This window comes from Phalaenopsis equestris, unplaced genomic scaffold, assembly GCF_001263595.1.
Source record: "Phalaenopsis equestris unplaced genomic scaffold, ASM126359v1 Scaffold000202, whole genome shotgun sequence".
Classification (NCBI taxonomy): Eukaryota; Viridiplantae; Streptophyta; class Magnoliopsida; order Asparagales; family Orchidaceae; genus Phalaenopsis; species Phalaenopsis equestris.
The window spans coordinates 460,229-474,202 of NW_018164644.1; the positions used below are offsets into that span (position 1 = coordinate 460,229).

The window sequence follows — 13,974 nt, forward strand, 5'->3', positions numbered from 1 at the left end:
AACATACTACCTTGTTTGAGGCTGTGTTAGTTTGAGGAATGTAACAATAGTTTCATGCTCATTTTTGCCATTGCAAGCTAAATATGCATCACAAATTTGATGATCCTTCTTCCACACCATTTCCCTCAACAACTTTCCATCATTAAAGGATATTTTTTTCTCAATTAACCAGCCATCAACCATAAGCAACAGACGACTCCAAAATTCCCAAGGCATATCATTTACATTCTCTCCTAGTTTTTTTGTGTTGCGTTCTTTCAACTCTTCAATTAAATTTTCAAACTCTTCCAATGCTTTCTGGTACAATAGAGTATGAGAATGAATTTCCTGGTCTGCTGCTTGAAGACGTTCTTCCAACATTTCAATTTTCTGCAGCACAAGTTCATTATAATGTCGAGACTTCTCTGGTAATTTATGCGCATTTGACTCTTCTAAAGATGCTTCAAGCTTATCAACATTAGCTTGAAGCTCAAGATTTTGTTCAAAAAGAGTAGCAGCTTGCATAGCTCGTGCAGTTGTAGTATCAAGCAAAGCTTGCAAATTTTCCACCTTATCCCATAGGGCTTCGAATTCAGTTTTGAAAGAAGAAAGCACTGAAATATCTATCTCGGAAACTTCCAGTTCAGATTTCAACTCTCTAACTGGAGTCTCCAACAAAGACCGTCCTTTCTCTAGCATTGAAATGCATTCTTCCTTTCCGGGAACATGATTAAGCTTCTCATTCAAAGCTTTTATATCATCCTTCAACGATGCATACTCTATTCTCAAGGCATTAAGCTCCTCAGCAAAAGTAACATTGATGGCATCTTGTGAAAAAGAGTCTGAAGTCAACACTTTACCATCAAATTTATCCTTTGAATACATCTTGTTCTTCAGCCTCTCAAGCTCATCTTCAAGAAACTCTACATGCATCCTTTCCTGGGTAGTAACTTTAAGTCTTTCCTTAGCTTCTGGCAATTTCAACTCTAGATCATTTATTTCAGCTTGCAAAGCCGCCTTCTCAGAAAGAATACGGTCTAGGTCTTTAAGTGCACTAATTCGGGCTTGATTGAGAAGTAGAACATCTAAAGAAGTAATGTTGAAACAGATTAATACCTGCTAGATTATACAATAAGAGAAAACGCTAATAATATAAGTTAAATAGCACAAATTTATGTAGCTTACTTTTCTCGGCATGTTTTATCATTCCAGTCAAATCTTCGAGTTGATCAATTGGAAGCCGCTGTCTCCCATCAACATTTTCTAACTGTTGAAAGGTCAATTCATCTTACACCAAAGTTAAATTCTCCAGCTATGTTTAAGAAAATATTAAGGACGATGAGCACGTGAACACAAAACCAAGTGCCCCGGTTACTAATCAATTATAGCTGGATATCATGCAAATTACACAAAATAACCAGACAATTTTCAGCTATACAGAAAAAATACTAAAGTAGAGATGAAATCATCATCACCAGCAGCCTTTATGAAATTATTTTGGGTCAGCTTTATCAATTCTTCATGAATTTCTATTGATAGCTACACAAGTTTTTAAACCTACTTCAAGTTTTCTAGCACATATTCAAATTATGTTAACCATTAATCACTCCTTTGATGATAAAAAAAACAAAAAAATCCAAAATACTTACTTTATATCTACACAATGCGACATATATAACATATGGAAGATCGAGATTGAAGCCTTAGTCACGATTCAAGTACTAACATAAATCTTTAATAAGAATTTTTCTTGATGTTGATGCTGCTAAAAATTAAGAAAATATTAAAAAAGGGGCATGTATATACATACCACCCAAATCTTATGTATTTACATATATAACACTTAAACTTTATTTTTTACATTTATACCACCCAAATCTTTCATACCACAGCAAAAATACTGCTGTTTTAACTTTAAAAAGTGAAACGCACCTCTTCATGCATAGGTGTTAAAATTCATGTTTAGGTGTTAGATATGTAAATACACAGGAATTGAGTGGTATGTATGTAAATCATTCAAAAATAAAACAAAACAACACTTTGCTTGCAATTTGAATTTGAGATGGATAACAAAAACTTCGATTGGGAATGCTTTCCTATCCCTTAGGACAAAATTTTGAGCAACAATTCCAATAGCAGTTACATTCTCAATATATTCATTATTTATCTCCCATCCCTCTTCATCTATCAATGTCAAAACACTGCAGCAGTGCATCTTTAAATCCCTTAAAAATAGCAAAATATATGAAATCTACACTCAAGAATACTGATCATAAAAAAAATATCCCCATAATAACAAAAGGAACTTACCAATATAATTTTATCACCTGTAGAAGATGTTTTGCCCTCAGATATGGTAGGTAAATTTTCAATAGGATCAGCATCTGAAAGCTTATATTGAAAAGGAGTCATAGGATCGTTTGAACTTGTATTGTTAACTTCCACGCTTTCATCACTCTGGAATTCAAAATTTGTATTCAATGGCAAGCTCTCGGATACTTTTTTGTTTTGATGCTTCTTATGAGGGGAACTACAAAAATATAATGACCAAAAAAAGATAGTATGTAAAATAAAAAGTGGAATTTTATTGTGGGAGAGCTTAAAAAAAAAAAATCACAACACCAAACAGCTCTCTATAAGCAAGTTAGAATTTGAGCTCATTGAAGTAATTCAAATTTGAAACTGAAATTTTAAAACGTTTACATCACCGAAGAGAAGATATTCCTTTACATAACATCTTCGTACATGACACCAGCGTTAATTTAGAAAACCATATTCCTGATGAACATCTAGCATTCAAGCTCCATAGTTCTAGGACCATTGACACTTTTTACTTTCTTCTGAAGCACCATATATAGATGATCCAAAGCAGCTAAAATGTTGTTTATAGTGACCACAAACAGTACAAGCAAGTACCCAGTAAAGTGAGATAGAATTATATAAACAACATGAAAGGCCACAAAAGTGTTGATATTGCCTTTGCTATCCCATTTGAAAAGAAGAAAGAAGAGAAAAAGGTAGGAAGGGAGAATCCTAATGCTTAAATGGAAATCTATGTGAATTCTATAGTGACATAATTTTAGGAAGATGATCTCTCATCCATGGGAAAGCTTGAGTACAAAGATTAAGCTTCGGACATTAAAGACTGCAAAAACACTTGTTAAAATGAAAATAAACTTTCCAACAATTGGAAGCAGACTCATATAATGGGTAAGCTCTTTTATGTGATTTCACAAACCTAATTTACTCCATTATGACTATAAGGTCACATGTTCAAAAAAATAAATAACCAATGAGGCCAAAGTATCAGATAACGAAACGGGTCACATGTTCAAAAAATAAAAAAAAACAAAGGAGGCCAAAGTCTCAAATAATGAAACAATCTTTCTGTTGAAGTGGTGCTGGGGTTGGAAGATTAATTTACCGGTTTACAGTTTTGACAGGTCACGGTTTCAAAAAATAAACAACCTTTTTGTCAAAGCAAAACGAGGAAATGTATAATCAGACCATTTATGATGCAGGTGCAGAAGCCAGGGACACGGGCGTGGATATGTTGGACCGGGACACGGGCGAGTAATTGATGGACCGGTATTGAGCTCTTGCGGTTAGAATTTGGCCAAGTCAGTTCCTAGGTTCTGAAAGTACCGCCCAAATGAAGGAATCACTCCTTAGTTTCCTAATAGTATTTATACGTTGTTTGTGTTTGTTTAGGGGGTTTTATTCGTGTTTCTATTCAAGAAAGTCGTAGGCGTTCAGTTTCCCATTCTAGGGTTGTATTCGAAGACGAGAACGCACTCCGATTGTAACTCGTCTGAGAGTTGACCAGCTCATAAGGGACAAATGGTGCTCCGACGATAGCTTGCTCCAATGGTAATATTTATCATGTTTACCCCATCCAGCCGCAACTTTCTGTCTCCAACAATCCCCTTCCAACCTCCTATACCGCTAGCATGCCCACCCCAACGACACTTCTTCCTTGCTGCCAAATTCCGTACTATAGCTTCCGTACGTCAGCCTCACCCGCAGCCTTTCACCGCCACCACCCCCTTCCCACCCTTCTTCCTTGCAACTGTCCCAGGCCTCAATCCTGTCAACCTTCCCCCGCAGCTCTCCCTACAACATCCTCCATATAGCAACCACCAACCTTCTTCCACACGCCTTCCATGCCACAGCCCCATAACTCCACCCACTAGCCTCCAGCCTCCCTCCTTGTCGTTTCAAACTACCAACCATCTTGCATGTCATGTTGTCGCCTTCCCCATTCCAACCTCATATCACCTCAACCCTAGCCAGCTTATCGAAGCCTTCATACCACCTTCAACTCCAGCCTTAGTGTGTTATGTTGTTTGTTTTTTGTTATTTCTTAATTCGATGTGTTTGTTGTAACCTCAATTTGTTTGGTCATAATAGAAGTTAGATTTCCTTCTTCGGTTAACTCTGTTATCATTTAGTTTCAAAACAAGCCCAACCTTAGTACTATCCAATGGTTTCCAGCATCCCCTCAGACCCCCCCAACACCCCAATTTTTCTTTTCCCTCCACCCAACACACCTCGATCCACATACCTACACCCAAAATCCTAACCACGCCCCGAGAGAGACAATTGTCGAAATCTGATCAAGAATACATATAGGATGAAATACAATTGTTACTCCGCCAAGTGCTATATTGGCTTGATGTCATTGAGGAAAGAACCTAGGGTGGGATCACATCGACCGTTATAGTGAAATTCGTGAGGGAGAGCAAGAAGAACACATGAATCCTTTTCGTAAAGATAATTCCAGTGGAGAAGAAGACAGACCACAACATTTTGGGGTATAGTACCAGCAGAGGCCTAAAGCTGAATTGCTTATTGGAAGATACAGATATGAGCTAGCTAGAGAATACAGAGATGAGACGTTTTTTAGATGATGAGGACATGAGAAGTTTGTTAGAAAATACAGAGATGGAGTGTCAGTTAGAAGATACAGAGATGCAGAATATAGAGATCAGAAAATGAAGGTGGACCAACCGGACTTCAAGAAGAGAATTTATTCAGATGATTTCCTCGAGTGGAGAAGCGGATCTTAGAAAGCAATAAGGAGCCCGATGATAGAAGAGTGAAGCTCGCCGCTATCAAGCTGAAGAAGAATGCTTCTATGTGGTGGGAGAATCTAAAGAGAGAAAGACATAGAGAACGGGAAAGACTCGCTTATTATAAGAAGATGAAACAGAAGATGCAGCGATGGTACCTACACCTGCACTACCGCTAGGATATTTTCTTGAAGCTCCACTACTTGCAACAGAAGGAGCTATCAGTAAAAAGAAGCATCAATGAATGAAATCAAAGCTCCCCAATCCCGGGAGACTAACATGGGCGTAGAAACTCGAGATGTGGGCGTGAACAAGCTAAACACAGGTGTGGATATGCTGGACTGAAACACAGGTGTAGAAGCATAGGACCGGCGTTGAACTATTGTGGTTAGAAGTTGAACTAATTCGTTCCTACGTTCTGAAAGCACTCTTATTGCCCAAAGGAAGGAGCCACTTCTGTGTGTATTTAGAAGGTTTTTGTCGTGTTCCTATTCAGGACAGTTTTCAAAAACCAGAATTCCCGTTCTAGGGGTATATTCGAAAGGTGAGAAGCTCTAACAATAACTCTTCCAAGGTGGTGATCGTCTCTCAAGAGGCGAATGGTGCTTCGAGTGCAGCTTGCTCTCACGAGGATATCTATCATGTTTCCCCCTTCCAGCCACGACTCTCAATCTCTAGCAATCCCCTCCCAACCTCGGATATCGCTATCATCCCCACCCTAGCCGCACCCTTCTTACCTGTTGCTAGCTTACCTACTACGGTTTCCATACGTGAACCCCACCTACAGTCTTCCCCACCCCCTTTTCCCAATCTTAGCCCCAGGCCTCATCTCGCCAGCCTGCTGCAACAGTTCTCCCTGCAGCTGCCTCCATATAGCAACCACCTGCCTTCTTCCACAGGCCTTCCCTGCCACAGCCCCATACTCCAACTACCAGTATGCAACCTCCCTCCTCGTCATTTCTAGTCACCAACCACCTCGCATACATTGCCACCGCATTCCCCATCCCAACCTCATATCCCTTCAACCATAGCCACCTTACCGCAACCTTCCCACCACCTTCGGCTCCAGCCGTAGTTGGTGTTTGCGTTTTTTGTTTTTTGTTATTTCCTATGTTGGTGTGTTTGTTGTAACCCCTATTTGTTCATAATAAAAATTGCATTTCCCTTTTTGTTCAGTTAACTCTGGTATCAATCTTGTTAGCAAGAGAATTGTTTAAGAATTAAAATCTTTAAGGTGATTTAGCAATATAATCCTTTGCAACATTCATTTGATTGTATGCAATTACAAAGATATTTTTCAGGAATGTGGGCTGCACAAGAGGTACTAAGAGAATTTTATCCAACACAAAACATTCACTGGAATTAGAAACAAAGAATTAAAAGGTAATTGGTTTAAAACATCAAAACAACATCTCTATTCAGGATATTTACAATCAACCCATCATACATCCAATGGTTAATGGGAGCCTGCAGACCAAAATTTCAAAGCTTTCATTTAACTAGGGTCACATTCGATCATCATTTTTACTCGATCCAAACTATTTAGAGTTGGTTTTACTAAGCTTGTTATCCATTCACTTGATAGCTATTACAAGAGGTGTTAACTCAACTTTCTTAATTCATTTAAAAATTTCAATATGTTGTCTAAGGTGCATTCACTTTCCTTTGAAAGCTATTATTGATAAATCTTTTGATGAACTGCAAAATGTTTACATTTATTGGTAGACTAATTTGCGACAAAATAATTGCTATTGATTGTCCTTATTTTTTACACTTCATCACAAGGGTAAAATGATCATTTCCATTTTGAATATGCTTCTCATTATTTTAATATTAGTAGGACTAGAAAGGTTAAGAATTTATGGCTATTATTACACATCGGAGGCCCTTGGCTATATTTTAGATGGATGATAAAGGAATAAATAATTTTATGTAGAAATATGTTGAAGATGTTATTGATTCAATTCTTCAAGGATTCTAGAGTATAAGCTAGGTATAAATAGAGAAGATAATCTATAACTTACAGACATGAAAAATAATTTCATAAATAAAATTATAGAAACTAAAAAGAAAAACCAATAAGATGTATCATAAATACTAAAATTTAAATATTTATTACATTTAATGATACACCAAAAAGAAAAAAGCAATGGAAAAGATTGATGAGGTGGATGAAGCAATCTTGAAAATATCCTTAACAAGTGTAGGTCAATGGATAGCAAGATCTGTGAACATCAATCAGTGACAATACTCCCCCTTAAATGAAACAATCAATATCAATCAAACCCCACTTGGAGTTTAGGCTTTTGAATTTGTTGTGGATGGTGTCTATTTAATTCTCCCACTACATGGAATCCTTCTCTTCTAAAAAATTTAAGAAAACCAATCCTATCACAATCTCCACTATCGTTGCCCGGCTAATTATCCATCTCTTGGCATCCATTATACATGCTAAGTCATATAGATCTACTTACTCAGATAGAGTTATGGGAATGTGGTAAAAAAATAATAATAATAAGGCACCAATAAACATGCCTTGAAAGTAGTTATAACTTATGCAAAAATATGGTAGATGTTAAACAAAATTTTACATAGCTATTAACACGCCATTATTTAAAGTCAAAAAAGGATGAAAAAGTTGAAGTAAGAGTTCCTGAAAACTAGAAACAAAATTAAGCAATAAGTCCAACAATGAACAGTTTATGAAAGAATAGTCTTTCAACAATGATATCCAAGATATGACATTAGCCAAGCAAACATTTCAGATGGAAAATGATGCATTGTTTAAATTTCTTTCAAGTTTAGCGTCTTTTGGCCTTCGTTTAATGAAAGGAACAGTGAGAATTGCAAACAACCATTAGTCTATGATGCACATCCTGGTTAAATGTTTCTCATCAACAAAAAAATTACTAGCAGTCACTTCGCAAGAATAAATCTAAACAAAGCAAATTTGACACCAATAAGCTCCATACAGTTTGTGTTTTCTTTGTGGAAATCATTCTGTTTTTTTTAGAATAACTTTAGGCTTCATCATGAACAGGAGTAGAAAAAAAATGGTTTTCGAATATTCAAAAATATTTAAAATCAATAATTTACTCTGAGAAGATACAGCAGCTTTTAGCATGAGACTGTCCTAATCAGATTATCATCTTCATCATCATTAGACTAATCATAACAATTTGGGGTTGACATTATGAATCTTTAGTTGCCACTCATTTCAAATTGAGTGTTGTTTGAGGTATTAAAAATATTATTTGAAAATCATTTTTAACAACTTACAATCATCTAAGATTATTTTTATCTAGCCGTCTAAAGAACACATTTTATACTATATGTTTAGATGTTCAAATCACCTAAGTATATTTTGAATTAGCTTACCTTCAATAGATGTCACTCAAATCATTCATCTAATATATTCTCATGTTTATCAAGCTCAACTCAATCATTTTTTCTACCCAAGGCTTGCTCCATTCTGACCCTCAATCATTTTTTCTACCCAAGGCTTGCTCCATTCAATGGTCAGCCTAATTGATATTTAAAAAATTTGCCTTTTAAGAGTATGGTATATTCTTTTATCACATTCTACATCATAGACACTAGTCTGTTTTAATCATCCAGCCTACAGTCTAAAAATTTATCTCTATTCTGCTATATGATATATAAAAAAAAATTAAATCTATCACAATGAGCTATCACCTTATCTTCTAATAGTGTTGAATAATAAATGTTAAAATCAAGCTCACTAAAATTACATGTCATAATTCAATCTTTGTTCAATTGATTCAATCATCTATTTTCTAAATATTTTCTCACAATCACATACTATATTAAATTTACTAAAATTATACAAGAGCGAAAAATAAAAGTTAAGAAACCAAAAGCAATTCATGAAAATAAACATAAGTTCCGTTCTTATGACAAAAAATTTATCATTATCACCTTGAAAAGTAATTACAAAGATATAGCAAGAAAATCTTCTTATATCATTTATACTATTTTATGTAATAATTCACACTGCAATTTTATGTTTATAAAGGAAATTTTACTTCTGTACTTACATATCTAACACCTAAACTTCAATTTTTACAAGCATACAACAATACCTATGCAAGAAAGGTGTGATTCACTTTTTAAAAGTGAAAATGGTGGTATTATTTATGTGATAAGAAAGATTTCAGTGGTATAAAAGAAAAAACTAAAGTATAGGTGTTAGATATGTAATACATAGAAATTAGGAGGTATGTATCCAAATGTGAATCCAGAATCTGCCATGAGAAAGGCTTTTGCATAAAACAGAAAAGTAAAATACGCAAAAAAAAAAAAAAAAAAAACTCAATTTAGCACAAAATGATTCCTTGAACCCAACAGTAAAGCAAGAGGAAAACATGATAAATGCTTGAACGCAAATATATCATTGGTTGAATTCAAAAAATCTGACCAAGCAAACACCAAAACAACCTAAACAAAAATAATATTTCCCATTTGCTTAGTGGTTGGACTCAAGAAGGTAGGGTTAAAAAGCCCCTTAATTGCATTGTACAGCAAAGACAACAACAACAAGCCTTTATACGACTAAATGGGGTAGGCTAAATGAATCTTTTTTCCTCTAGTGTTCTAATGAGAATCATATTTTCATTTAACTCTAATAAATTAAAATTATTTTTTTATACAGCATGCCCATGTCTTTTTAGTTCTGTGTCTAACTTTCTTAACCTAAGTCAAATCTAAAACATCTACTCCCTTAATAAGATCATTAGATAGTCGATGTTTAATGCATCCAAGGCAACTATCTCTAATCTTGTTAGTCGCTGGAGCTACTCCAACCCATTCATGGATACAGTGGTTTCGCAAGTTGTCTCTATGTGCAAAGTCACTCATTCATCTGAGCAATTCCATCTCAGCCAACATTTAACTTACTTTTGTGATTCTCTATAAGTTATAGGTCAACATTTTGCGCCATAAAGCATTACAAGTCTCACCGTCATCTTATAAAATTTTCCCTTTAGTCTAAGCAATACTTTTCTATCAACAGCAGGCCCGATGCAAACCACCACTTCAACCATCCAACTTGAATTCAATTAATAACATCATCCTCACCATCACTTTAAACAATAGACTCGAGATATATAAAATGTTCACTCCTTTAATGATTAGATCACCCATTATTACAATCCTGCAATTAGATCTACTGCTGCTAAAATTACATTCCATATATTCAGTTTTAGGTCTACTCAAATGAAAGCCCTTAAACTCTAAAGTTGACCTCCATAATTCGTGTTTTTTTATGAGTTCTTTCGCTAGCTCTCAGTCTTATCCATAAAAGGATATCATTAGCAAAAACCATACATTAAAATACATCCGATTGTAAATGTCAAGTAATAACATCTATAATTAAAGCAACAAGATATGGGCTTAAAGCCGATCCCTGATGTCATCCAACTGAAATATACTTGGTTAATCCTTCTTGTGTTCAAACACAAGAAACAGCACTAGTATGCATATCTTTAATGACTTGAATATAAGCAACATCAACACTTCTTTTTATAAAACTCTCCAAAATACTGAACCTCTATTATCATTATTGCGTCCTAATGGTTTTAAAACACCAGCTAATAGAAGCTGAAAAAAAAAATAAAGCAGTAAAAATCGTTCGACCTTTCACCATAAAATGATCAGAAACTATTTCCAGAGCGTAGAAATGAGGACTTTTTGAGACAAACTAAACCACAAAAAGCACTAGAAAACAATCAAGAGACCACTACAAAAACCAAAAAACAATACTCCTCATGGTGCTCCTGCGTCAGAAAAATAGAAAACATGGGCAATGGTAGAGAGAATGACCTGCCAATATTCCGATTTCTCATCTTGCAATAAACCTGAATCATTCGTCTGGCAGAGACGGGTTGCATGCAAGCTGTGAGCCTTCCCTGCCTCGACTCGTAGAAGCCTGACCAGAGAACAAGCGCGCACGCCTGAGTCGCCATTGACCACAGCTCCTCCCAGAAACAGAACCGAGAAAGAAGAATCGAATGGAATCATAAACGAGAAGAGCAGGCTTCAGTCAACTCTTTGTAGAAATCGAGGCGAATAGGAAACGTAGTTGCTTTGCGCTCCCGGCTACACTCACAGCCTTAGAATCTCGAAGAAATATTACATCAGTAGTACGCAAAAAAGTGCCCAGAAAAAGGTGCACCTCCAGCTCCCTACCCTACGCTTTTGCTCACTGAACTTTTTACACTCCCGTCGTCGTCGATGGAAGATGACAGCAAACCATATCCTGACCGTCCATTCCATGAACTCCCGTGCCTCTGTAGATTGGGATAAAATGTGGGGTCGAAACTCGAAAGTCTGAAATAATACACCGAAATAGCGTGAAGACTGAAGACATCCTGAAAGGGAGTGAATGTCGAGTTGAAGACTGAGAAAGACGAAACCAGAGTTAAGTGAGAGGGTGAGCTTGACATTAAGGGTAAGATGCAACCTATTGAAAAAATACTTTAAAAAATTATGATGATTATTATTTTAAAAAAAATTCTGAAAAAAAATTGACTATAATTTTCTGACAGTTGCCGCAAATAGCAAGGTCTGGTGAGAAAACTCAGCTTTTAGTTGCAGTTTTTTGAGAACATATGTAAAATGCAGTTTTTCAAAACTATAGTGCAGCACTTAAACTATGTTTGGGGCGGCAATACAGTTGCGGTGAAGTGTTGCATCATGCTTTCAGAGATTTGACACGTTTTCAAAAATAAGTTGGTGAAAGCTACATTTTGCAATTTGATCTTGACTATGTATTATTTCAAAAGGATTTATGTTACATAAATTCTCTAGTTTGACACTCAGCACCATATCCTGACCGTCCATTCCATGAACTCCCGTGCCTCTGTAGATTGGGATAAAATGTGGGGTCGGAAGTCTGAAATAATACACCGAAATAGCGTGAAGACTGAAGACATCCTGAAAGGGAGTGAATGTCGAGTTGAAGACTGAGAAAGACGAAACTAGAGTTAAGTGAGGGGTGAGCTTGACATTAAGGGTAAGATGCAACCTATTGAAAAAAATACTTTAAAAAATTATGATGATTATTATTTAAAAAAAAATTCTGAAAAAAATTTGACTATAATTTTCTGACAGTTGCCGCAGATAGCAAGGCCTGGTGAGAAAACTCAGCTTTTAGTTGCAGTTTTTTTAGAACATATGTAAAATACAGTTTTTCAAAACTATGATGCAGCACTTAAACTATGTTTGGGGCGGCAATGCAGTTGCGGTGAAGTGTTGCATCATGCTTTCAGAGATTTGACACGCTTTCATAAATAAGTTGGTGAAAGCTACATTTTGCAACTTGATCTTGACTATGTATTATTTCAAAAGGATTTAGGTTTCATAAATTCTCTAGTTTGGCACTCTGTTGTAGAGAACTTCAAAGAATGTTTCTCTTTGGTCTCATTTGAGTCTCCCCAACTCCATTAATTGGTTGCATGTTCGATCAAATAGTTCCTCATCAAGCTTTTTGTTGATCAGCCTTGTTCACAAAATTCAAGACCCATGATCGGTCGCGTGTTCGCCTGACATCGAGGTTTAGTCCACAGTTAGCCCTATCATGGTGGCTTCCAAGGATTGTTGCTTGTAAGTTATCTAGTCTCTGAGAGATTGGGTTAACGGAATCAATCATAGAGATTGAAGCTATAATCCAATCATCGTGCCCAAACCATCATTTCTTTAGATGCTTCGATCCTATCTTTTATGAGGAATTCTTTTTGCCACACTGTTGGCATACATCAAAGTTCTTCTAGATCAATTTGTATAAAAATTGTATTTGATTCAGTAAGTCATTAGACTTTAAAGATGGCAAATCCCACTCAATGGGAGATTTGGCAATAATAGCTAGTCTCGTGTGCATATAAGTGAACGATTGAAAATATCAACTTGATCTTAAATGTAATGCAGTCACCCAAGCATCAAATTGCATAAAAAATATTTAAACTCAAACATTATAATTGTCTAACTCAGTCTTGAAGCCATTCACTAGAAAATAATAAGTTGCTTGAGATTCCATCAGAAATGCATTATTACTAAAGATCTTGACTTTTATTTAAATCATTTCAAAGAGACATTTAGTACTTGTATTACTATAAGCATGTTAGACCTAATTTTATATTGAATGAACCTTGTTGTCATTCAAATAACATTAAATTATGTGTGTTTGTGTCGCTAGTCATGGCCTGTTAGTAGAACAATCTTTTTGAAGATCATAAATCCTCTTGGGTCACGGGTTAAAATTTCTCTCTGGCCAGTTTGTTTGTAGTGAGAGCGGTCCTCGAATAGTTAGCCACGTGAGGGTGGCTTGAGGCCCTAATTTGAGCATATCATGTGCATGCTTTAAGAAAATTTAAAATTTACAAACGATTGCAACAATTTTATAGGGGCTATTATGTGTAAATTTATTTCACGATATATAGTCATTGATCTTTTCAAAAATGATCATCTATTTGTTCATTCATTAATCCAAAGAACATTATTTTCCTTAATTATAAATATTAATTCTTTGCGCTATGCATATTTATGTAAATCTTTAATTTTATCAATTCAATATCAAATCCTCAATTTCCACATTAATTTAAGAATGTTTTAGTACAGCTCTTAACTAATACTTTTTGTACTATGTATTACATTTAACTTTTTAAATTTTCAAATAAATAGTCCTTGATTATTATAATCCAAAGAAAACTTTTGGATCTATTTCTTATAATGTATGATATTTGAATTTTTATAACCAGTTGTGTCAGAGATCCAAAGAGAGACAGGGAATCCTCATTCCTCGACAAAACCGACTCTAAACAGATGATTTGAAATCACAACATCAACCACGCAACCATAGAATCAAGCACTCAGCAGAACCATCTTCTACCTTATTTTTTCAAGGAAA

At 35.5% G+C, this 13,974-nt stretch overlaps 1 protein-coding gene across 2 annotated transcripts in view; it reads right to left on the reverse strand.

Moving 5' to 3' along the window:
- LOC110022663 (probable starch synthase 4, chloroplastic/amyloplastic) overlaps positions 1 to 11,193 on the reverse strand; it is a gene marked incomplete at its 3' end in the record, with an annotated part of 72,901 nt that extends 61,708 nt beyond the window's left edge. For both annotated transcript variants that reach the window (XM_020721724.1, XM_020721723.1), the window contains 4 exon segments: positions 11 to 1,064; positions 1,165 to 1,246; positions 2,290 to 2,509; positions 10,893 to 11,193. In XM_020721724.1, the coding sequence (XP_020577383.1) occupies positions 11 to 1,064; positions 1,165 to 1,246; positions 2,290 to 2,509; positions 10,893 to 11,035 (1,499 nt within the window).
- Positions 11,194 to 13,974: the final 2,781 nt, after the last annotated feature.